At 43.0% G+C, this 25361-nt stretch overlaps 3 protein-coding genes across 6 annotated transcripts in view; 1 reads left to right on the top strand and 2 right to left on the bottom strand.

Moving 5' to 3' along the window:
* The window catches only part of MFSD2B (major facilitator superfamily domain containing 2B), a 40708-nt gene extending 37688 nt beyond the window's left edge, over window positions 1-3020 (bottom strand). For both annotated transcript variants that reach the window (XM_039721662.1, XM_039721660.1), the window contains exon 1: window positions 1610-3020. In XM_039721662.1, the coding sequence (XP_039577596.1) occupies window positions 1610-1651 (42 nt within the window). In that variant the 5' untranslated portion in view covers window positions 1652-3020. The remainder of the gene's footprint in view (window positions 1-1609) is intronic.
* A 1234-nt stretch (window positions 3021-4254) lies between these two features.
* UBXN2A (UBX domain protein 2A) lies at window positions 4255-22557 on the bottom strand. 3 transcript variants are annotated; one of them, XM_039721664.1, is made up of 7 exons: window positions 22430-22557; window positions 18653-18706; window positions 17147-17240; window positions 15193-15302; window positions 13471-13611; window positions 8474-8638; window positions 4255-5643 (listed from the first exon to the last, which is right to left on the bottom strand). In XM_039721664.1, exons 2-7 carry the CDS (start codon window positions 18691-18693, stop codon window positions 5355-5357), a joined length of 840 nt encoding a protein of 279 aa, XP_039577598.1. In that variant the 5' UTR covers window positions 18694-18706; window positions 22430-22557; the 3' UTR covers window positions 4255-5354. The 3 variants fall into 3 exon arrangements, with proteins under 3 accessions (XP_039577598.1, XP_039577597.1, XP_039577599.1); XM_039721663.1 differs by having other exon boundaries at window positions 17105-17240; window positions 22430-22535; XM_039721665.1 differs by having other exon boundaries at window positions 17105-17240; window positions 22080-22505.
* Window positions 22163-22768, top strand: LOC120508210 (collagen alpha-1(III) chain-like). Its single transcript, XM_039721581.1, has one exon. It carries the CDS (start codon window positions 22163-22165, stop codon window positions 22766-22768), a length of 606 nt encoding a protein of 201 aa, XP_039577515.1.
* Window positions 22769-25361: the final 2593 nt, after the last annotated feature.

Raw genomic sequence — 25361 nt, 5'->3', positions numbered from 1 at the left:
AGAAATGTGAGACAATGGCATGAGAGGTAAGAGGACAGAAGGTCAAAGAAAGTAACAATTTTTTTTGTTCTCAGATTAACTTGACAATTTCTCACTTATACACGCTCCCATCATATCAAATGTAATTGTGTTTCAAGGCAAACCAAAAAAAGCATAATAGCTGAGAGATTTGATTTTGCTCCTTAAATAGAAAGCTTAAACATTGTTGTGGAAAATTAATGCTTCTCCTACACTGTAGTTCCTTTATTTTTAATACTCTTGTAAGTTAAAACCATACTTGTAAATTTTCCCTTCCCCAACATAACAGAAATTGAATACAATATTTATAGCAGAACATCTTATTTCTACAGAAAGTGTTTCAGCTCATTGAAAACAACTCAGCAACTCTGTTACAGCATAGGGAGCAGGCGTGTTTTGTCCTAAGCTATTCGTTATCAGTGGAGTCCAGAACTGAACCAACAAGTAATTTAAAAGCAGTAAGAACAGAGAGCGAAACCTGTGACTCAAAGATAAATGCTAGTCTAGGTTTATCTGAGAAACAATGAAATGAAGCTAGTGAGGAGCAGCTTTTAAGTCAGCTTTTCTCTCAGTGTGGAATTAACATTGGTAATGTTTCTGTTCTGTGAGTGACCAAACAGCTGCCTCCTGGAAGCACGAGTGTGGCAGTCACAGCGGCATCCCAGGTCCCTCACAGCGAGCATCTTGAGGACTGGCTTCAGGTTAGTGAGTGACATCAGCCCACCCTTGAGTGGAGGAAAACAGGAGCAGGACTTCTGTGCAGACACTTAGGAAAGGGAATATGAGTAAGGTGGGATACAGTGGTGCTTTCTCAGGACATTCTTCCAGCTGCTGGCAACGCAGCTCTGAGGAACTCCGTGAGACAAATTTGGTGCATCTGTGCAACATCTGCAGACTTATGCCATGAATTCACCCAGGTGCTTTCCAAACACAAAAAAAATTCAAGCCCGAACAGGACGCGCCAGGTGTCTGAAGAGCTCCATGAGCTGAATGTCCACCAACGCGGTGTGAAAGGCTTCCTCATCCCCTCTGTTTGGTAGCTGCCCCTTCCCAGTTTCACCTGGTGTTCCCTCAGGAGCCGGGGAATCCTCGCTCACCCTCCCCTGCCTCCCGCTCCGGCGGCGAGCAGCGCGTCTGGGCAGGCAGCGAGAGATCCCTGCTCACACCGCAACGCGCCCCTGGAAACCGGGAGCTTCTGAGGCTCCGGCGGAGCCAACCCCACCTGCCTCCCGCATCCCACCTGCCTCGCTCCGGGAGGCAGCCCTGGAGGGGACAGGAGGTGGGAAGCCAAGGCGCTTTTCCCGGGCACCGCAGCGGCCAGCCAGCAAATCCCGTGCGGCGCATTCCAGGGAAAGCGCCGGGCGTGCGGCGCTGCCCGGCGAGCGCAGGGGAGGCGGGAAGGGTCGCAGAGCTGTTCCAGGTACTCGCTGGGGCCGCGCACGAAGCCCCTCACAAACCGGGGCTGCTCCAGCCCCGCCGAGTGCCCGCGATGGAGCGAAACGCCGGCGTGCGGGACCCCGCTCTCACCCAGGGCTTGTCCGAGGGGCTCCCCAAGATCCCCGACCGCCGCCCTGCCCCTCGCAGCCCCTACCTCCTGCTCGCCCGCCGGGGTGTCCCTCGCAGCCCCCGCCATGGCACCGCGGACATCCCACCGTGCGACACCTGCGCGCCCGGGGCGGGGCGGCGGAGCCGAGGGACAGCGGGCGGTGTCCTCGCCGCCCTCTGCCAGCGCTCTGGAGCGGCGAAGGCGCCGGCGCTGCCCTCACGGCCCGGGACGGGGAGCCCCCCCACCCCGAGCCCTCACACGCCGCGCCCTCGGTCCCTCCTCGGCATCTCCGCGGGGAGAGGAGCGGGGCAGCGCCCGGCGGGCACAGCTCCACAGCGTGCGGGGCTCAAGGAGCGGGCACGGGGGTGGAGGGGCCCGGGGGTGCTTTCATCCGGCCCCTCTGCCCCCTGAAGGGATGCGCGGTTTGCCGCCGTGCAGGGACAGCAGCGCTGTCATCACACAACAGCCGCCCTTGAGCCGGGACAGCTGCGGGGACAGCGGCTGCTAATTCTGCCCTTAGGGTGGTGAGAGACGGCCAGGGGCTGCCCCGGGAGGCGGTGGAGGCACCGGGCCCGGAGCTGCTTAAGTAAAGACTGGATGCGGCGCTCGGTGCCATGGTCCGGTTGCAAGGTGGTGATCGGCCCCAAGCCGGACGCGATGAGCTCAGAGGTCTTTTGCAACCTCATTGATTCTGTGATTCTGCTGCCCCCGAGCCAACGCTCTTATCTAGGATACACGAGTTCACCACCACCCTGCCCCTGGGAAAGTGCTCTTGCACGCATGCCCTGCATCAGAGGAAACACAAATTGCATTTTGAAGTACGAATCCTTTCAACAGTGAGGTAGCCTAAGACAAGAGGGTTTAACGAAGCCAACAGGACTTGTGACCTTCTTGGCCTGGGGAGATGATGACGAATCAATCTCTACACCCAGGGCTTTTTGGTGTGACTGATTCAAAGGGCTCTGCTCCTGCCAGGGGCACCTGGTGGGTACTGGGCAGGCACTGCAAACCATGCCATGAAGTACTAACATTAAAATCCTGTGCAGCCTCGTTTGGTAAGGATAATTGCAGCATATTTGCAAAATTCTGAACAAGGCATTAAAGAATTTTCTAAAAACCAGACCTTTAACAAAAACCTGAGATTGTGGCCTTAACACAGCTTATTGAAAACTCTCTGAAGGGGGTCTCTAGAGGCTGATGCCAGATGAGGTTCAAAAAAGATACAGATTGTATTTAGCTTGGTACAGGCCAAGGTATGCATCTAATATTCAAATTCAACATTTAGGTTGTTTTGTCTTTACACACCGTCTTCATAACACATTAAACACTTTCTTCCTGCATTTGCATGTTTCTTCAAAAAGGGAAAACTACAGAAAACATTTCCTTTCGTTGTTCTTCTTTTAGCTGTTTCAGTTTTGCTGTAAAATATCTTCAGGCACAGGCTTTACTCAAAATAGCAAAGGCTTGTGAAGAAACAATGAATAATTGATGGTATGTGTGTGTTTCACAAGTTCTAGCACTGATCAAGCCAGTTATGCTGTTTGACCAATGCACAATTGCTGTCCACAGACACTACAGGCAGCTAAAGCAAAACCAATTAGATTTAGGAAAGTCTTCTATTCATTCCAAAGATTTTCTCCAAATTAGGAAATAAGTTATTCAATCACAGTTCGTTGCCTTTATTTAAAGGCACTTTCTAATCTAGCATGGGATCAATGCAGCCAGCATCACTTCAGACTTTTCAAAGATTTTCTCTCATTTTGTAATTAAGACCATGACACTTTTAAACTGCAAATGCACACTCAAGTACACCAAAGCTGCAGTCAGACAGCTGGTTTTAGTAAAGCACCTAACTGGCCAATCTCTTAAAATGCTGGTAGCAGACATGAATCAATGCTGAAATATAAAACTTACTGCTCGTCCAATGGACAGCAAGCAAAATTTACCCACTTCAGAATTTTACACTCCCCAATTCAATTTCAAATTTACACTATTTATTTCTTCAAATTTTTGTGCTGCAAATGCATGAATAGTAGTACACTGTTACTTTCAACATTTCGTGCACCTTTTAGATAGAACAACTGAACTCACAATCAACCACATGTGCTTTTCTGATACTAGGTTTTATATTAAGACAAATTTGAAAGCACTGATTAATAAAATTCCCTGTTCAGGAAGCCCTGGGTACTGAGGATTGGAGCTGTGTCTGTAGGTGGTTTGTCTTTTCAATTTTACTAATGTATTTGTCTGCACATATATTTTTGTTTTCCATGTAGGAGTCGGTGCAAAAGCAAAGAAAACTTAATTGTACCACTTGCTACATAAACCTGAATGGCACAGTAGCACAGCAAGTTTATAGCATTGGAAAGTGTTTAAAGGCATAGTTTCCAGAGATTTGTTTTCTGAGGACACTAAATAGGTATTTGCCCCGTTGACTTTCATTCCCAACACACCATGAAAGATGCTGAAGCAAACCAGTTTTACATCCCTGGGAATGAAGGAGAGTACATCCCTAGTCTGAAGTCTCACTACTTTTTAGAATACAAGTTGCTCCAATGAAGTAATATTCTATTTAGAAAAAACCAGGAAAACCCAAACCCAACTTTCACACAAAAAAAGTACAACCCCAACAACCATCCTTTGGCAGAGGTAGCAGAGAGGAGTCAGGACTTGCTGAAGATCCTGGGATGTGTCTTACCTGGAGATTTTAGTTCCATTCACAAACCCACAGGCTTAGTAAGCACAATACAAAATATTAAGTCTTTCTGTTGTTTTCTCTTTTAGCAAAACACAGAATAGTTGCCTACAAACTTTATGCCTCAAGTACATGAACAGCAAAATAAAATATTTGGATGGAAATGGGGCAAAATGAGAGAAAAACATCAGTTTTAAAGTAAGGATTTTCAACAGCTTTGAAACTTGACCACATGCATTTAGTGTCTCCATCAGCAGGGCAGTTCAGGACAGAGGCAGATAAACAATACAAAAACAACTGTGTTCCTCTTAACTATTACTCCTGCTTGGTCATAGCCAAAAAAACTGAAGTTTCTGTGTGACAAAGCTACAAGTGGGTCCCTATGCCAATGAGCTAGGTAGTTTAACATCACCTGACCTGCAAGACACCCATAGCAGCCCAAAAGAAGAAGAAATCACTTCAACCATTGATAAGAACAATTCCTTCAGAGCTTACTTTGAGGCACTTCATATGCAGTATGCACCAAACTATCTCGTTTGTATCTTCTCACACATGCACCTACCACCATGTGAAGACTTGACAAAACATTGTTACACTGCAGATCTTGTGACAAAAGTTACAACCTGAAGATTTGCAAGGTAGAGTTCATTTGTGAGCTTGCTTGCAGTATAGGTTGTCAAAGAGTTACTGTGAGAAGAATGCAAACTGCAGCAGTTTACACTACAATGTAAGTGAAATGTTTCACTTTAGTCCAAAGTGCAAAAATAAATACTATTTTTCCTTAAAAGGTGCTATCAGTAGTTAAGTCTCAGAGAACTGTTCCACCTAGACCCACTTATTAAATACTAAGAAGCTTTTTACCTAAGGAAATTCTAAGGATGATCTGCTGTACAGCTACCTCTGCTACATTATACAGCCAGGCTCTGACCACCCAATTCAGCTGAAAATACCTCTATTATAGCAGATGACAGCACAGCACCCATTCTGCTCTCTAAGAGCACAGTGCATGAGGATGTGAGGGCATCCACATATTGCTGGTTACATTTTTGGTTTTGCCTAGTTCACCCTGCAGATAATTTTTGGTCAGTTATAAAGCTAATTTGATCTTGTACTATTGACAGCATTTTTTTGCTCATTCTTGAGCTGTCCATTAGGTGTAGCAGCACTTTTGTAGTCATTGTCAGCTGCTTTTATCACTAAGAGTCTGAAAGGTTCAGTTGTTTTCCGAAGTCTCTGAACAACAACGGCGTTTTGCAACTTTGCTTCCTCAAGTGTGAGTGTCTCATCCTGCAGCTCTCGAAAAGGCAGGGAGGTCGTCAGCGTGAAGGGAACACTTCCCTCAGATCCTTGATACTTTGTTATGAAGTCTCTGACATGGCTGATTCTGGGAAGAGAGTAAGAAAAGCTCAGCATTAGAGTTCCAGCACTGCAATCCCCGCACACGTCTATAACACACACAGCCACCATGGGACAGGAATGAAACACCACTGCATGGAACGCCTGACAGCACAGAACTGGAGCAGTACAGATGAGGTGGTATCCTGAAATGCCTGATCCACTTGGCAGGCAAGGACCAGGGTCTGCGTGCCCTGAGTAGTCCCAAGGGGATAAGCATGAGTATCTTATTCTGAGCGCTCAAATGCACCACTGTGGCTCAGATGGTAGTTACACAAAGCTACCATTTCCTAACCAGCTGGTGGAGCTCTTACCTGAGGGTTCTCTAGCCAAGAGCTAGAATAAAGATGCCTCCAGTGTGTGGTTCATGTAGCAGAACCATAATAAAAATAAAGAAAAAGGGGTTGCAAAAACTATTTGGACAGCTGACACATTGACTAGGTCTAAATATAGTCCCATCCTCCCAAAGCAGGGGCATGGTGAATTCACTACAGATTCAATCTGTCTGTGAAGAGCCTTGCAACAACTGAGCAAGACAGAAGTTTTACTGTGGAAAAATCAGGATCGACTCAATTAGAAAATGAAGATGAGAAGATACATCTGTATGAATAAAACTAAAAGAGTGTCAATGTCCATTCTCCAGTCCTGAGGCCAGCTGGCAGACTGGCTGCTGGCAAATTCCTAAATTCATCCTTCCTCTCTGCTGTGCACTGGGTCTCCCATGAGGTTTACTGTCTCCTGGGAATGGTCCAGGACCTGAGCTAACAGCTGAACCATGGATGGTTAGGGATTGACTGAGGAAGTGCTGCCTGGCTTGGGGCAATGCCATCCTGACATTTCAGCAGCACAGATGCCCAGGAGTTTTCATGCCTTAGCCACACTCACCAGAACAGACACAGCCAGCAAAACAAAAACTGATTCCTGTGCACACAGACCTCAACACAGAGACACTGCTTGGTCTTCTAAGTCAAGAGCCTGAAAAACCTCAAGCAGGACTGAATTTTTTGGTTGGACATTTATAGGTGTCTACATGTATTATATAAAATTTCATTGAGTTCCAATAGTAACTCAGGCAATTAGCCACCAGCTCTCTGCTTCTGAGTGAATAAGTTCCTTTCCAGGCTCCATACCTGATGCTCCAAGGTCACACAAACACAGTAAGAGCTCTCACAGCAAGGGGACACAACTCAACCCAGGACACAGCTCTGTCTGCTATTCCTACAGCTGTGCTCTCCCAACTGCTGCACTCTCATGTCTCAATTCCCCACACTGCAACACTACAATGCTTCCTGTGCTTCTGCTCCCATTTTCACCAGTAATCAACTCATACCTAAGCCAGCAGTTACTGTGGCACCTACACAATCTAACTGCAAAAAGCTAGAAGTCATCAATTTACCCAGACACTGGATAATATGCTACATATGTGCTACATGCTATTAATCTATACCGTAGTTAACAAATAACTGTCTTGTGCACTGGAAGGAGTGCTGTGTATGCAATCATCACTCTTAAGGAAATGTACTCTAAAAGGATTTCCCTCTGGTTCTTATCAGGTTATACACAAGTACTGTGTACAGCACAAACGTGCTGGTCTTGTGGCAAGAGGCTATGTTATGATAGCATATTTATTGCACAGTACTTCAGAAAGAGCATTACACCAGTAAAGCTGTTTTTCTGCTTATCTCAGATGTTTTTTTTCTGTCTCAAAAGTACTTAGCAACTGTTCAAATGGTTATTTACTATGAAGACAAAAAGTTTCTAAATATACTTAAGTGTGTGGGACATGGAATAATTGAGATATGAAGCCCTTCAATGAAGTATTGATAATTAAAATAGTAATTTACCCTTCAACAGTACATCACAACGGTGTTTCAGTTCATATATCAGGCCACTAACAGTAATAAATTAGTACAAGTCAAAAAAAACATGACAGTCATTAACCTTCAGCAGCTGAGCTTTCCTTCTGACCAGCCACAGACACACAGAGTTTATCTTGACAGCAGCTTGGCTTGTATTAAATCTGTGATACCTTTAAACTGCTTCACAGAGAAGCACAGGCAACACATCCTTTCCACATGACAAGGCTGTATAGTACTTCAGTAATTTCTCAAATTCAGATTTGAGAAAGGTCTCTAAAGACAGTAGCTCTACAATTTAATGGTAAAGTGTTAATCCCACTTTCTCAAAGCTCCTGCACACGTGCTGCACTGACACCTTCTGACATTATCTTCATTTCTAAGCCTCTTTGGGAACCCTAGATTTTATTAATTAAGAATTAAACACACTGTGTGCATTCTATTCTGTCCATGTTGACATGCAGGGGATGAACCTCCCTGCCCAGTGCACCAACTCCAGCCCTCCCCAGAGGGTTCACTGGCTTCACTCTATGTCCCTTTCCCAGCCCTCACATGTGCTGCTGCCCGTGCCCAATGACCAGCAGGTTTTTTACTAAGCCATTTGTTCCAGATGTAGTTGTTTTGTGAGAGATCTATCATGTTGAAAGCTATTTCTTCTAGTAATGAGCAATATGTACACCTTAACTTTTACTAATCTAAAAAGAACTCCTACAGTTTCCTCAGATTTTCCTTTACACTCAGTTATGAGCTGACTTTTAAGAGTTCACATTTCTCTTTTGCTCTCTTGTCAGCTAAAAGGGTTCTCAAAATTTCAAAGGTTTTCCAAATGCAACTGAAGAGCACTCCAATGCTAAGTGAACTGAGGAGGTAGATTAGTCATAAAAATTAAAGACTTAAATGTACAGGCATTAAGACATATAGTTCAGATGCAAATATATATGACAGTGGTTAAATAAATCCTACCTGTGAGAAACATTGAATTTCTGAATTATCCTTTCCCCATCAGCTAACCAGATCTGGACATTGGTGATAGGCTCCAAATCATTCAAGGGTACTAAAGGCAGATGTTTTTTGTCATCAGGTCCTGGATGATCATCTCTCACTTTAGAGATTATCTTTGGAGTAGCACTGAAAAGAAAAGTCACATGAGGTTATGGCTTCTGTGTTCACATGCAAGCTCAAACTTCCCCCAGACCTCTGCTTCTGGAGCTTTCTGCCCCACAGCAGAGTGTGCTGATGACTTTTTATTTTAACAAATAATAAGAACATTAACACAAATATCAGCTTCTTTCTTTCTTTCTCTCTCTCTCATTTTTTTCCTACACATATGCCATTATTTTGCCTTACAGACTAAAACATGCTAGAAATTTCAGTTTGCTTGTGTTTAACATTTTTTATAAGATGGAAAGGAGCTTTAAATATCATAGGATTAAATATGAATATACAAGAGACAAAACTGTCTGAGGATTCTTCATGCATTTTTGTACTCCAATCACACAGGTGAAATTTAAAGGGGGTTGAGCATTGAATTTGCATACTCAAAGTTAATTTTCAGTGTAATGTGATTACAGTAATTCAATTTAACTGAATGTTGTTAGCCTTGATTTAGACTCCAGCATCATCTATCTCAGCTTAGAAGAATTACTCATCTATCAGAAAAATTGACTTAATGTGAAAAATCCAGACTGAGGCACACAGGAGTTGGATTTTTTTTTACTAAGGCATTTTCAGCAGCTGACCAAACCACAGGGGCAAAGATTAATAAAATGACTTAACAGAATACATCAACCTCAGTCCAAGTGCGTAGTCTTAAAATATAAACAAAAAAACTGCTGGCAAAAAATTTTATGCTGAAGAAATGCCTAGAGCTTAGTGCTTCTTTCATGACTAAGCTTGTTCAGCATGCACAGTTTAAGTTCTTACTGGGCCTGATCCAATGGGCACATTCTCAGTTCCTATGAGTATAACCAGATGTTTGCTTGCAGAACAATAGCAGTGATTTAAGGAGTTACCATTTCTCCTCTGAGCTCAGCTGTGGTCACAGACTACATGAACACTACATGGCAGTTTGCAGAAAAGCTCTCTTTGCACAGAAAATTGGTGAGTTACAGTTTCTTGAGAGAAAAGAGGGCAACTGATGTCCACAGAGTAACAACTGTAGCTATAATACATGCCTGCTCTGCAGACAAACCCCCTTCTTATGTTCTTATACCTGTATTAGTTTATTCATAAGGCAGAAAAGTCACAGATAATTATCATTAGCTAAAGACTTAATATGTTCAGGCTAATAAAACTGGAGTCTTAAGTGCAAGTTTAGCCGGAGCTATTTCAGAAACTTTTATTGCCCATTTAAGTCCTGCCCCAACTACTAGGATATCAACCAGCAGAGGCACATTTTTGTATCTTCCACAGAAACTCAGCAAAAAGAATGAGAATCAAGAAATCTCATCTTCAAGTGAGCAATAAGATGTTCACTGTGACTGGAAACAGGTAAGAGGTACAGAACTTTCCTCAGCAAAAAGAATGAGAATCAAGAAATCTCATCTTCAAGTGAGCAATAAGAGATGTTCACTGTGACTGGAAACAGGTGCATTACACAGAAATCAGCTGGGGCACAAGGACTTGGCACCAACAAATTACAAGAGGCACATCTGTAAAATATTCTGGGATTACTAGTACAGGTGATGTACTAGCATCCACCTGCCTCACTATCTCACAAACAGCTTCTGTTCATGCTTGGCTTCAATATGAAATAAAACTTAATTGCCCTCCAGATCAGGAATAAAAGCTTGAGCACCAGCAGAGAATGTTAAACAGTCTTGCAAGCAGAGAAAAAAATAAATTAAATTACAAGTCATATTTCAGTGCAGCAATGCCCAGCTCTTGCTGCCTCCCTGTTTATTTGCTGGCTCACACACTGCAGAACTCACGTGAGTGTCCTGCCTCCAGGACAGCAAAGGGGCTCAGCTGCAGTGTCTGCCTCAGGCTGGGCTGGGCTGCATCAGTCACAGCTGTAGCAAAAAACAACTGCCTTGCATGGACACAGATTTTGGTGTCATTCCCAAACCAAGCTCCCTCACAGGCACATCTCCATATGCAGCAGGCACTGGAGGTGATTCTTTCAATAGCAGGTGTGTGTGAGACTGAAGCCAGCACGTAATGAAGCTTTAAGAGAAAGTTAGAACATCTGTATTCACCAAGATTTAAAGCACTTCTAGACATAAAAACTTCTCTTGCAGAACTGACAGATAAAGCCATCTAGTGGTGGGAGCTTTGACTAAAGCCAAAACCCAAGAATCTAAGTCTTATTAACCCGAGATTGAAGCACTATAACTCCTTTTAAGGCTTATTCCTATTGTAAGATTATCAAGAGAAGATGTGAACTAGAGATCAAAGAGACGTAAGAGCACCCTGTCAATTTTCTGGCAAGAAAAAGCCCAGCAGTTAGGTGTCATGCCTTACCCTGACTGATGGCTAGGCAGCTTGACACACAATGCTTTAGCCTAATGAGGTTACAGAGCAAGCTTGCTTTGCTACAAGGGATTTCAGTCAATAGTTTAATTAACATGTTTCTGAGGCTGTCTCAAAGATGCATAGATTAGCTCAATAGAAAAGTGTGGTTGCAAATCTAATCATAATCCTAAACTATGAAATTCAGCTGGATAATGACAGATAAAACAGAGTATATTCATTAGTTACAAAGGTTCATAAGGCACACTGGAAAATTTTGATATGTCTTACTTATTTCTCCTGTAGACAAAAAGGCAGAGGATCAAGCTTGTTTGAGCTACATCAACAGATATATTATTTCCAGATCCCCCAACAGAAGTTTTGAGAACTAGTCAACAGACCAATTTAAAATGCTTCATCCACTATGAAATCCCTCCACCTGGGAACACTTTAAAAAAATATACAATATTAATTTTATAAGTTTATTTGCCAAGCAGAAGTTTAGCTAGGCTATAAGCTAAAGTAAACTCTTCAGTCATTTGTCTGCCTCATTTCTGACTAATTACACAAATGCAACTGTAGAAAAGGAGTTCTATAGCTTAAAACTTGTTCCAGGTCTCAGCCAGCTCTGTTTCTGCCCCACAAAGCTTTTCTGCTGCAAGTGTTGTGTATTCATGCAATGGACATTTATCAACAGCAGAAAGTGAGCACTACCTTATGGAGCGGGAACACTTATGGCTGGTGGTTCCAACATCAGCACTAATATTTACTTGTTTTTAAGGAAAAGGCTTTGATAGCACAGCACAGACTAGACAAGGAAGAGTAGAAAAAAATAAAAAATGCTGAGCAAGTTGTAGAATGTCTCAGTGTACAAAACCAGTGGACCGAAATTCACAGATTAGCATGTTCCTGAAACCTAACTTGCCTACTGGGAAGCAAGATCATTACTTGCTGTAGGCATGGCAGAGCACAACAAGTGACTGAACAACCTAGCATTCAGCACTGGTTACCAGCAGAACCCCAGCACTCTGAAGATCTTTTTGGTTTTTTTTTATGAATGGCTCTAACTTGTAGATAAAATAAGGTTAAGTTCTTGATCCCTGTTTGCTCAGGATTTCCATGCCAACAAAAGCAAATCCTGCAGCATCTCACCTATCTGTCAAGAGAAGGTGTTCCTCATTGTATTTACTCAAGCATGGAGCAGCTGAATGGACTGTACAACAGAAACAGATGAAACTCATAAAACAGATACTTGCATCTCTGAGTCAGCCTGGAACCAGTCACCCTTTACCTTCATCAATCTTTTGCTCTGCACATTATCTTCTTCCCCTGCCTCAGTTGTTCCTGCCCAGCTCAGGCTTTCCCTCAGCACCAGATCTGGGCCTTAGCAGCCAAACCCCTCCCAATTAATTGAAACAAGCTGTTCACCTCAGGCTGCAGCACAGCTCAGAACTCCAGCCTGCAGGTCACTCAGCAGTGCCACCTGGTCACTGAACATGTCCTGGTCCCTAGGCCAAAGCCTGCTTTTACAGGCACACAAGTCTTGCATGACAGGGATATGTCAACCAGATAATGTGGTTGGAGTAAGCAAAAGTCACAGGGATCAAATAAATGAACTCCTGGCATGTTGCCCTACAACAGCCTTCCAAAATACAATAGTTGTTTGGTTGTAAATCAAGTCCAGTTTTAGCATTGGCATGAGTGGCTGACACGCTCCAACTACAAAAAATACATGGATCACTGTAGAATGCTAAAATGCCTTACTGCAATACATGCATGATTAATTACTGAACAATTTTAAGAGAATGCAAAATAGCCTCTTACTTCTTCAGTTCTCTTTATGGGATTGTCATACTCCCCCCTCTTCTCAAACTATTGCTAGTACAGCTTAAAATGAGAGTCTTTTCTCTAAAAATCACAGAATAGAAGAGTGACAGCACTTCAGCTGGAAACAATTCTGTTAATATTGAGACCTTGAACAAAGAAAGCCAAGAGCTTCCTGGCTGTATCAACACAGCAATACATCCAGTGGATTGTGGGAGCCAATTATCCCCCAAACTTCATGGAGAGACACCAAGATGCCTGCAGGATGGAGCACTCGCACTGTCAGCAGATGCTGGAGGAGAGCAGCTTGTTCAGCCTGTGGAAGAGATGGTGGTTGTAGTGGGGCACATAAAAGCAGCCTGCAGGGTCAGCAGGAGGGGGTGATGCTCATTATGGTGGACAGAAATTCCAATGAGAGGTATTCAGACTGGATATAAGGAAAACATTCTTTCCCACAGGGACAGTACAGTACTCAAGAAGGCTGCACAGCCTCTGCTCTTATGGGATTTCAAGACCCAATTGGATAAAAGCCTAAGTAACCTCATCTGTCTCCACAGATGACCCTACTTTGAGCAGGAGCTTAGACTAGAAAACTCCAGAGACTGCTTGCAACCTGAATTTTGATCCTTCACCATAGGTGTAGTTCCCTTCAGCTACTCAATCATAGATCACATCAGCCTACTCACCTTCCTAATCTGTAACCATGTCCAGAAAAGGGATGAAACATTGGCTTTTTTGATGACAAATACACCTTATTCTTTTTATCTTCCACTTTCACTTCTACCTCCTCCTTATCAAAAACTTTTTGCAGTTCAAAAGGCAGTTCCCTTAAGAAAAAAAAAAGTCAAAAAAAGAGTATTATATTGTTTTCAGTATACAAAATAGACCAATGATTAATACCTGTTCAACATTTGGCCCTTCAAGGATGATGCTTTTAAAAAACAACTTCACAAGTATTTACTAAGAGTTAGGTTAAGTGCATAGCATACAAATAACTTCAAGTTCCTGAACAGCAAATTAACTAGAAAGTATATAATTAAAAAAAACCTATGATGCAAATTGTTGAATGATGTTCAAATTTACTCAGCAGTTACCACTCCAAACACATCATGTGCAGGAAGTTCAGTGTTGCCAAACACTGCTGCAAAGGCTTCAATTATTTTATCTCCATTGGGAAAAAAAAAAAAAGAAAAAGGCTTTTAAAGAGAAGGGATTGAGTTTAGACACAATGTATTTAATGACAAACACAGATATCAGCTTCTAAAAATTAAATCATCACTAACAGCTTCCCTCTTTAGTGCAGTAACATCACCTTGGTAATGCTTTAATTGCATGAAGCAGAATACAACAATGCCTTTGTCTCTGAGCTCTGAGGCAGACAGTACAATTTTGGGTGGTGCGGCTCAGATGGCACAGGGGCTGTACTAAACACTTCTCCACCATCAATGATTATGCAGAAATCATCTCATAATTAGCATCTTCACAGGCAAACAGTGAAGATGGCAAATAAAAAGTGGCAAACTTTTGATGAATGCACACAAAGGGCTTTAAACAGTGCAGTTAATTGCTATTACAACTAACAGGTGACAGACACAGGAGAAACAGTGTAAAATTAGTATTTTTGGTGGCCTAGCAAAATATGGAAAAGAAAAATATAATGACTTAGTAATTTCACATGCTTGATAAGGAGGTACTAAATTACATTATCAAAAAAAAGAATATTCTCCTCTCCATTTGTATGGGGCAAGGAAACAGACTACAAATTAAAAGCTCAAAATAACACTGGTTAGTATGGTCAAACTCCTTTTTCAAAACAACAATTGCAAACAGTAGCAAAAATCAGGACAGCATGTAAACTTCTAATACAGGGGAAAATGTAAGATGGCTATTAACACAGGAATTTATGCAAGGTTGCTAGATATACACAACAGCAAGTTTGCACTTGGAAAAATGTCAGAAATTTAAGACTGATCAAGAGTTGCTTGATGCTACACAGAACATCTGTGCCTATTTAAGGCTTTTCATCAACAAAAAGAAAACAAAGAAGACCATAAAACCAGAAATGCTCAACCTCTTCTGCACTGAGTTCATTAGTCAAAATACCATTTGATCTGTAGCTCTTATTGGACACTGATTTATTCTTTATTTCATCGTGCACCTGCTGTGCCCCCTGCCAACACTGGCTTTTATCTATTCATCAGCAACTGTACAACTACTGCCACTGAGAGCTGTGTTAAACCTGTTGATGTTCCAACAGCCATTAGCACTGCAGGAACGAGACTGGCAGGGCCTGTGCTCCTACAGGGACACTGCAGTGCAGCAAAGCCACGTAAAAAATTTAGAGCATAAGCTAAGTGCTACCCAAAGCACATTAACTCAGGCTGGTTAAGAACACAAAACTCACTTACCCCTTTTTAATGGACTCCAAGAACTGCTGGTTTGCAACATCAGCATAGCCCCGAAGTTCGCCGTCATTTACCGTAAACCCATTTTTCCAAAGTTTAATGATTACATCAACCTACAGAGTAAGAACAATTCTCATTATAACACTGATGAAAAAGAAGCTTGGTATACACACATACCCTGTGATTATAAATCATCCACTTCATGGACTAAAAATACTGAGAGCAGGCTTACTGTAATCTGCCTTGGCCCCATGCCAACAGGCACAGCAACTGCAAGGGGTAAGTGACATTTCCAAGTATCTTGTGTCAATCAGGGTTATAAACAAACCTTCTCCCGACCATTTTGGCTTCCTAGATCAAGAACACTCCTTCAATTCAGCAGAGTAAAAAAAAAAAAGAAGTGGATTATCCCAGCCAGCTGCAACTCTTCAAGAACTAATTTGAGAGCATACATGTCTGGTGTTGGAACACCAAGTGCCAGAATAGTCCAGCTGGGGATTTATTAGGGTAAAGCCTTGTTCCAATCATTCAGGAGGATTTTCCCAAAGTAAAGGCATTGAGATGATGCATGCAGAAGCCTTTCACTCAGGAAATGAAGCAAGTATCAGAAAATTTGCTTTCAGACAATCATATACTTATGTTAGCCTGGAATTCATGGGTGTATTCAAAACCTTGGTGGTTAGGGGAATGAAAAAATAAATTCTCAGTAATTCCTTAACTTTGCCAGAAATCATCCACTACTCCAACTTGTAGCCATTGCAATGTTTGCTGAAATCTCTCCAACTGTAAGATGGATATTTGAGATTATATTTTCATATTAATGCACCATGCCATTTAAGGCAGCATTTGGTTATCGGGGTCTGATCCCTGCAATAACACTGTCTTGGCAGATACTTGGCCACAGACGAGGCCACAAATACAGAATTCACCTCAGCTGAAAATTAGTTTGAATGAGGCTTGATAGCACCTGACAAGTTTGTGGGGGTTTTTTTTGCCCCAGTTTGACTTGTTAGGTGATTGCTACATAAATAAACAGCAAGTGCAAACTGCTGAATAGAATTCCTTGTCTTTCCATTGGGTGATCTGTCAAAAGAAGTAGACAGCACTCAGCAAGATTAGATTCCATCAAAAACTCTTGTGTCTCATGGCACCAATGCATATGGAAAGAGTTCTAATTTTGGGAAGGCTCCTCTACAGTGAGCCAGAATGCAAATTTAACACGGACTAATTATTCCACACCAACTTCCCATTTAAGCATTGACAAAACCAATGCCATGGAACACTATTCCAGGACTGCAATTTAAGATATTGCTCCTGACATTTCATTTCTTCCAGGGTCAATTAAGGATCTACGAACATAATTTCTAGCAATGCCCACTCCAAATTTCTTCTTGTCATCTTTGTTCTACATGGCCTTTTCTCCCTCCCCTTACCAGTCACTGATGAGTAACAGAAAAACACGAAAAGGACAGAATCACTGAGATACAAACCCACACTGAACATCCCACTACAACCATAATTATATGAATAAGACCAAATGAAAAATATTTGGGCTATGCCTCTGCATAAAAAGGCTGCAGCTCCTTAAATAACTTCTTATGTAACAGTACTTGTCATTCCTTGAACTCCTGCTCACCTCGCTCTCCTTCCTAATAAATCATAAGTGCACTACCAATGCCAGCATCAGTTCTAGAATGACTCTAAACCGACCACAAAGCAGTGAGAGCCAAAAGCCCAGCAGCAAAGGTCTGGCTGCCCTGGGAGATGGGAGGCTGCTCCTATAGCTTTCTGAATTCTGTGTGCATTTTTTTACTGATGTGCTGGAAAAGGCTGCTGGACTTCCAGTATCTGTTTTCCAGAATAGTCCTGGAGTTCTGTTATAACAAACATAACTATTTTTTTCTTCACTGCCTACCTGGTTCTTGACTGTAGTTGGGGGCACACACATAGCACCAACCTTCTGAGCTTCTTCAAAAAGGTTATCTACAAAGTAGTCACAGTTTTCTTCTGTACCATTCACAATCTGATCATCAGTTCCTGATTTACACACCCTGCAGAACAAAGACAGAAGCAAAAATGACTCCTCAGAGGACATATTAGAAGACAAGTAGGTACCTCAGAATCTCAGCACCAAGTATAGAAGGTGGCACATTCCCCTACACCCAGCTTACTCAGTTTATTGAGTACAAAACATCAGGTCAACTTTGCATTGTGCCTTTTCTATAAACTTCTTACCAATTTCTAACTGCTACAATTTGCACTTCAAAAGCACAAGCTAAAGAACACCATCAAAAAGATGAACTAATCTATGCAAAGCTTCTAAACTTGGTATCAGAGCCAGGAATGCAAGTTAAATTATTCACACTTCTAACCATCATACACCTAGCTGCACACCAATGAAAGGCTTTCCTTAAAGCATTCTGTTATATGGTTCCTTTGCTGTAAGTTTAAAAAAAATACAAGAAAATTGTCCTAGGATTTACTCATCAACCCCAACTTGAGCTTCCCTGTTCCTAGCACCATCCCAGAACCACCATTATTGTTTTGGAATGTGCATTAGGGAAACTCAAGTAATTCAACACCACTGGAGCACACTGAAAAAATACAATGAAAGCCTTCACACTGTGGATGGAGACTGCCAGGGTATTAAAAAAGATGCATCAACCACATCTTTTTATAGAACATTGTATATGTGACAGCTGTTTGTTAGATTTCACCAATCAAAATGCAGAAATATGCAACTGAATGATTATCTCAGTATAGGTTCTTTGCATAGTAAGAAGATTATGCAGCTTTTTGTAAACATTGCAGGAGTTACTCCTATGGGAGATTCAGAAAAGTATATTTTAAGCAATTCAGAAAATAAAAATCCCAGCTCTTGAAAAATTATCCAATTTTCCACAAAACTCTGCATTGAATTCAAGAGCAGCAATACTTACTGGAATGCTAATTAGATACATTTGCATAAAATTGAATTGTTTGCAATGCACCTATGCAACACTAAGAATCCCTGGAGATTAACATCTTGAACAAAAGAAAACCTCAATAACTTTAAAGAAGAAATTTCAAAAGTATGCTGTCCGCGTTTTAGTTTTGTAATAGAACAAAAGAAACTTGAAGCATCAATGTAAGTATTCACTATGCTTTACCTCAGAAACAGAACTGGAAAAGCAAACACCTCCACATCAGATGCAGAGCTGCACAGTGAGTTCGCAATTTGAAAGGCTGCCTTGCTATTTAAAATTAAAATATGTACACAGCTTCTTGCATCTAGGAAACATTTCAGGTATATGAAAAATCTTTCAGCAAAACAACAGGATTTTTTTTAAACTTTCCATACATGTGGAACAGATGAATACGGTAAAAATACTGTGGTTTAGGATTTAACACAAAGTCTGAAAAAGTAATGACAGGACACACAAACAGCAGTGGGAAAGGAAGACAAAAAATGGGGAGAACCTACCATTCTTTCTTTACAGTTTTGATATTGTCCATGTCTTTCATTCTGGTGCTTCCCCTAATTACAAAAAGAAAATGGTTTAAAACTCAACGAAAACAAAATGCCTATCACACTTTGCCTCCTTTTGCAGCTGAAGCACTCTTTATATTTTTTCCTGTGTTGATAATACATTTAACCAGAAACCTCAACCTTGCCCCCCACCAAGTCTCCAGATGGTTCTTTGTTTTCCTGCAGTTTCTAATTTAATGACACATGAACCACACATCTGTTCCAGACGTTCAGGAGCAAGGTTACTTTTTCATAAATGTACAAAATACATTTCACAATAACAACAGTGTGATGTGAAAATACATGCCCATACTTCTGTAAAGGGAGGAAAAAAAAATCACAATCCTTTCCTGATGGCATGGTTTAAACTTCTCTGATTTTACACAGCATTATGAGATGGTTGCAGAAAAACTGCACTGCCACTGCAGGCATTTGAGTGACCTTCACCTTAACTGTGCATTACTTAAAGGAGCAAGATTTGTCAGGTTACCCTTCCTACCTTACCTCAAGACATTGTTGCAGCAACACAGAAACTGTGAATTATCATTTCTGGCCCAGTGTCAGCTGGCATGAAAATCCTGGATTTGTAAGTACTAAGTATGATACAGAATTAGTCTGCTGAGTCTAAAGAAATGAAGAATCCCACACTGATCTCATTACAGTCACTTTTAAACGCTCTGAAGAAAGTCACAGTAAGTCACTTAAAGCCAGAAACTCCCAAAAACACCCTTAAAAATAAAATCACTCTAAAATTGGAAAAACCCACAGGAAAACAGAAATTTTCAGTTGCAACTGCATTCAGAGAGTCATCCCTGACAACCACTGGTTACACAGATGATGGTCTACTCCTGGCAGTTCAGGACTAAGTTATGACATTGTGTGTGGCTTTTACAGAGCATCAAACTAAGCAGTGACAGCCATCACACTCCTGAACAAAGCAGCATGCACAACACCACTAATATGAATTTTACGTGATTTTGAGATCTAATTTAACAAGATGCGGAGTTTAGGGGAAAACAATATCCACTGCAGCACAAATTAAAAAAAATTAAAAAACAAAAAAAACCCCATCACATGCAGCACTAATTCATGCTCCTCGGTACTTGAATACTGGTATTCTTTCAACTTGAAACTTAAAATCCATGTGAGATACATTCTGTAGAAAAATATATAATCCTTCAAAAAAAACCCCTACAACAGTCAACATTAAATTTACCTGGCGCTGTTATGCATTAAGTCAAAACTTATTATGCACACCTCTGACATGTTACACAAGATATGGTCTTTTTTTCTCCCCCCACAAATGTTCTGCCAGAGCCCTACATGTATCAGGCAAGCCTGTGCTGGTACATGATGATGTTATATTCATATCTGTTTGTTGCTCTTGGAACTCTGTACTGCACTTGGGAAAAAAAAGAACTCTCAGTATCAAGTGAGCAGAGTGAAACTGGAATGATGAAAAAGTGTAATTTTCTCAAACTTCTCTCAAATTCAGTTTTAGTACTCTAGCATGTAGGGTTTTTTTGTGTTTAGCCCAAAGTAATTCTTTGTGGTTTGTGTTAATGTGCTTATCTTCTAATCTTTCCCTCCAGTAGGCTACTCCCCAAAGCAACAAGAGCCACCTCCTGCCATCTGCTTTTGTTGATCCTCTGTGACTTGTCATCAGAGCTGTTAAAAAGCAACAGACACAATGAAGCAGCTCTTCAAATTAGCTCTTTGGCTACATTAGGCTGGCCTCAAATGTGCATGAATAGTATTCAAAACTGGTCAGCTGTGAAAGCTGCTGTTCCTTCTAAAGTACAACAGCAATTACACTTCGAAGAAATGTTTGTGTTAATCTCTCTAGGTGAAGAATCATCTTATACAGCGTATTGATGTTTATTATAGCCAAAAGCTGTTAGAACATAGCCATCAGAATGCACTGCAAGCACTTTAGCTCAGCATGTCAACCCAGCCAGCACAAACCACCTCCTCCCACCAACTTCTGACAGACATCCCTAGCTGCTGTTTAAAATGTTAAGAATTTTGGTACGTAATTTTTGCATCAGTGGCAAAAAGTACCTCAGAACCGAACTACCTCCTCCGGAAACTAAATTTAAAACAGGGGAAGAAGCTGCAAATGCCAGCAGCTCACCATAGCTACATTTATGAATTGGGGTTAGGATACTCCTTACCACTCCCACACAGCCCCAGGGGTTTCCAGCCCCACCAGGATGAGCCACTGACCCAGCAGTGGCCTTTCACAGCCAGGGTTTCCAAATAGGCAGCCCTCAATAAGCATGTTTTTTCTGGCAAATAATTTTATGGTCAATACTTTTGAGCCCACGTTTCCAGTTATTTTAACACAAGAGAAACAAACCAGAAACTATCTGTGAGGATTTCCTCGCTGTGAAGGGCAGAAATAGCCACAGAAGCACATGCAGCCCCTCCCCTGAAAGCCTGCTAACCCCTTACTAACTTTGGCAGAACAAATTCTCCAGTTGAGAGCTGCACAGCACAGCACAGCCTGTCCCTGCACAGCACAGAAATTACAGCTGAAAATTGCACTGTACTGTGCCACAGAGAGATGGGAGGCTACAGAGAAATGGCAAGTACAAATTAATAGTGAGATGAGCATCAAACCTAATGGCCTGAACGTGACTGATGTGCTCAGGTACAAACCACAGCATTCACGCTTCCTCTCCAGCTGACTAAAGGAGCTGTACACTCAGAAAGAAACCTGTCCCCAACCTTGATGTCCAGGTGTTAGAAAGATACATTACTTGTCTGTAGAATTGCCTTGTTAAGGTTTAGGACTTGACATGCTTCAACAATCTCAGGTCTAAAGGGGAGGCTAAACAAAGCTTGGGAAGAAGGATATACCACTGATGGTGGACACAAAGAATGCACAATTTACAGGCCACAGGGACACTGGGCAGAACTTCCATGATAAGGAAGAAACTAATAAAGCCAGCTCAGCAACTGTGCTGAAATCACTTCCAAGTGGGTAAAAGGTAAATCCAGCAGGGGAAAATCGTGAGGAGCAACTTACAGAACACCAACTCAAGAAAACCATCTACCTAAAAGAAGAGAAAGACCGAGCACACAGGCTAGCATGAGAAGCAAGGGAATAATTAAACCAATAAAGACAGAATACTCGCTAATAAGAGAACTATGCAAACTTGTAGCCAGTGAACATTAGCGTCTGTGCTTGTTAACATGTATAAAGCGTGAGAAGTTTTGATAGTCGTGCTGGCTTTGTGGATTTACCACCCAGCCCGTCTTTCTGCTCAGAACCGCAAATAAATCAAGTACTTCGCCTCTGTGTGTGGATTAGCCTCATGCACAGCAGGTCAAAGAACCTATTTTGGGACAACCCCGCGGCCGCGACACCTGAACTCACCCGCACCCCGAGAGCCAGGCCGGGCACAGGCTCCGCGCCTCCCGCCGCTGCCAAGCCAGCCCGCCAGAAGGTATTTTTAGGCGATGAGGCAACACCACGGTACCGACGCGGAGGCGGAACGCCCAGGGAGCCCCGGGAGGGGCCAGGCCGGGCCCCCCGAGGGTCGCTCCTGCTGCGGGACGCGGCCGACTCGGAGCAGGGCGAAGCCGCAGGGCGGAGGCAGCGGGGAGGCTCAGCCCGCCCGCCCCGGGACGGCCGCGGGCAAAGTCCGAGCGCCGGCAGGAGCCGAGGGAGCGCCGGCTCTGCGGAACGCGCTGCCCCTGCCCAGCCTGTCCCCGCAGAGAACTCACCCGCCCGTCCCGCAGCGCCCAGCCCGGGACCGACCGCCCGCCGCGAACTCCTCGGTGTCCCGCCTTGAGCGGCGCAGGCGCGGCGGCGCCGGGCGGGGCGGGCAGAGCTCCGCCCCGGTACCGCGGGGGGAGCAAGGGGTGTCCGTGAGGATCCGCACCCGCTGCGCCGGGGGAAACGCGGCTTCCCCGGGGATTGCCCTGCGCTGCATTGTCCTGTCCTGTCCTCCGGGGAGGGGCGAGGGCTGGGGCGCTTGCGGCTCGGCGCGGCCCGCCTTTACGAGCCGGAACCCCCGCGCCGCTGCGGCGCTGGCCAGGCAGGACCTGACACAGCAGAGATAAACATCCCTGCCCAGCCTGAGACTGCGAAGACAGCTCTGTCCCGACTGCGGAACAAAGGACAGTCTGCGTGTCCGTCTGTCAATCCGCAGCATCTACAACAGTGGGAAATGGTGCCTGTGTTTGGGCACCTGCCCGGCCCCGGCGGGAGCAGCCGCACGCCGAGCCCTCCGGAGAGCGGCGAGGGCTCATTGTGCGGCGAGCGCTAATTACGGGCCAGTGTTGACACATGTGAAAAGGAGCTCAGCCGAGGCCTCGCACCGAGCACAAAAGAGCGGCGCGCTGTCTGGGAAGCAGAGCTCCCGAGGGTGAAGCAAACGGGAAAATGGGATGGGATCCTCGGGGAGGGAAGGAGGATTGAGCCGAGTTCGCTGCGCTGTGTTGGGCCTTGGAGAAGCCGCTCTCTGCGGGACGAGGAGGTCCCGTGGTGGTGCCGGGAGCTTTGCAAGTATCCAAGGACAACACCACGGAAAAGCTGCCAGCCCCTAGAAACACACACCGAGCAGTGAACGCATCCCTTGCACCTGCGGGCTGTTCAATAAGGGTTGGGGTTTTTTCCCCTCCAATGATTAGCGATGCACTGTAAAACATTTAGAATTAACCCAAACTGAACAGCCACAACTATCTAATTCACACTAATTAATCCACTGCAAATCCACCGCGAATTTACAAGTGCGATCAAAGGTAAATGTAAAAGCAGAGGTAATACTTCATTGAGTGTCGTCTTCACGTGGGACACGTTTCTGCAATCCCTTAATCACAACAATTAAAAGCACATTGTTCAGAAATATTAAAATAAGATGCTTAGTCTCAAAGTTCAGTGATGGGTGAGTAACAGAAGTAAAACCTGACACTTGACAGCTATAATTTCTTTCTCTTTATAATGCACGTCACAATGCACTGATCCTTTTGAAGGCAGTTTGGATTAATTGCTAAGTTTTAACTGGGTGAGATCTAATTAGAGCTCCTACTTATGAATCTTCAGGGAAGATAGTAAGAAATTTGCCTTTTGTTTCGGTTAAAATACTTGGAGTCTTATATTTCAAAACACGGACTGCAGAGATTCTATTCTCCCTGGTTTTGTTTAATGTTTGAAATACTTTGACATTTTAGAATAGAAGGTACTTCTTTGTTACAAGTGTTACTGATTCTATTAAACAGGTTTTATATATTTAGAACTTAAACCACAGATATCATGACTGTAGAAAAGTCAAGGAATTTACAAAACCCTAACTTCAAACATCAGAAAGTTGTTTTGCAGTGCTGGACTGTTTTAAATTTTATTTCAATATTTTAAGTACACTATCTCCATTTCATTAAACACACAAGTTCATTAATATGCTTAACCCTTTCCTGAGGGCCCTTTCAGCAACAATTTGACAGACCCAAAGGTAAGCATAGAAGGAGGTGAGGTTGGACTTACCTGGTGTAATGGTGCAGGTGTCCTGGCTCCAATCACTTACTGGTTTAGAAGATTAGGTCTATTACTGGAAATCAGAGTACAGCTGGAGACATGCTGACCTACTGCAATAGGAATCAGTGTCCTAGTGAATTTGGTTTCTTAAAAGCTCTTCTAAGTAGTGCTGTCCTCCCTTAGGAGTCAAACTGTTGACAAAGCATAGGAGTAACAAAAATCTTCAGAAAGATCTGCAACTCTTATATAATGTAAAAATATTTTCTTTAAAGCTAGAAATTTCCAAGTTAGAGTGTTGTTACAATCAAGACATCACTAAAATCCTTTTAGACTCTGTGCATTTAATACAGCTTATTCTCTGGCAGTACACTAGATGAACAGAAGCAAATGGTCCTTTTCTTACCGTGTGGTGAATAGAAGAAAACAGCCCAGGCTGTGTCTGCTGAAAAACCTCTAACAGGGTATTCATAAGATGAATACAAGCATCTCATGCCCCTTTGTCAGGAGAGATCAGATGCAGTGGCGTGGAAGACAGTGACAACCCCCAGACTTGTTTTATAATGTAGGAGCGAATCTCGGTGTTGACAAAGTAAAGCAGGGTTTTAGCTGTCACTGCCAGACCTGTCAAGGTCACAGAAGAACCAGCCACACACAGGGCATCTAAAAACAAGCAGAAATTAATTTTGAAGGGATATTTTTAAACCTTATATTTAACAAGGTTAGACTATGCCAGAGGACACTGTCAGCTACCTATAATTAAACATCAGCCGTATTGATTGACCTTAACTTGGGAGAGGAGCTGTTGCCTGAAGCCTTTTGCAAGTGTGTGTGCACACAGAGTAGGAGCACACTGTGAGGGAACTGGGACTGCAAAATAAATACAAGAACAGGGTCTGGTTGTCCTGTAAATGGCAATTCCACTGACTAAAACAACACGTTCCTCTGCATAGGATGAGTGGTCCTTGAAGTAATGTTAAACCTTCTAGGCTGCCACACAGAGGGGAGTAGCTTAAGGAACTGATGTTTCTAGGAAGTCAGCTATGCACTGGAAAAGCAAGTCATTGTTTCATGGGTGAATCAGCATTCATGACAAGGGTATTATTCCCATGCATTGAAAGAAGTAACCACACATTGCTGGACCCTTGGACTGTAAATACACAAGAAAATTGAATATAGCTTCAA

The sequence above is a fragment of the Passer montanus genome, unplaced genomic scaffold (genome assembly GCF_014805655.1).
Source record: "Passer montanus isolate IOZ18808 unplaced genomic scaffold, ASM1480565v1 scaffold46, whole genome shotgun sequence".
Taxonomy (NCBI): Eukaryota; Metazoa; Chordata; class Aves; order Passeriformes; family Passeridae; genus Passer; species Passer montanus.
Note: the sequence above shows the minus strand (reverse complement) of the source record. Positions and strands in the feature narration are given on the sequence as shown.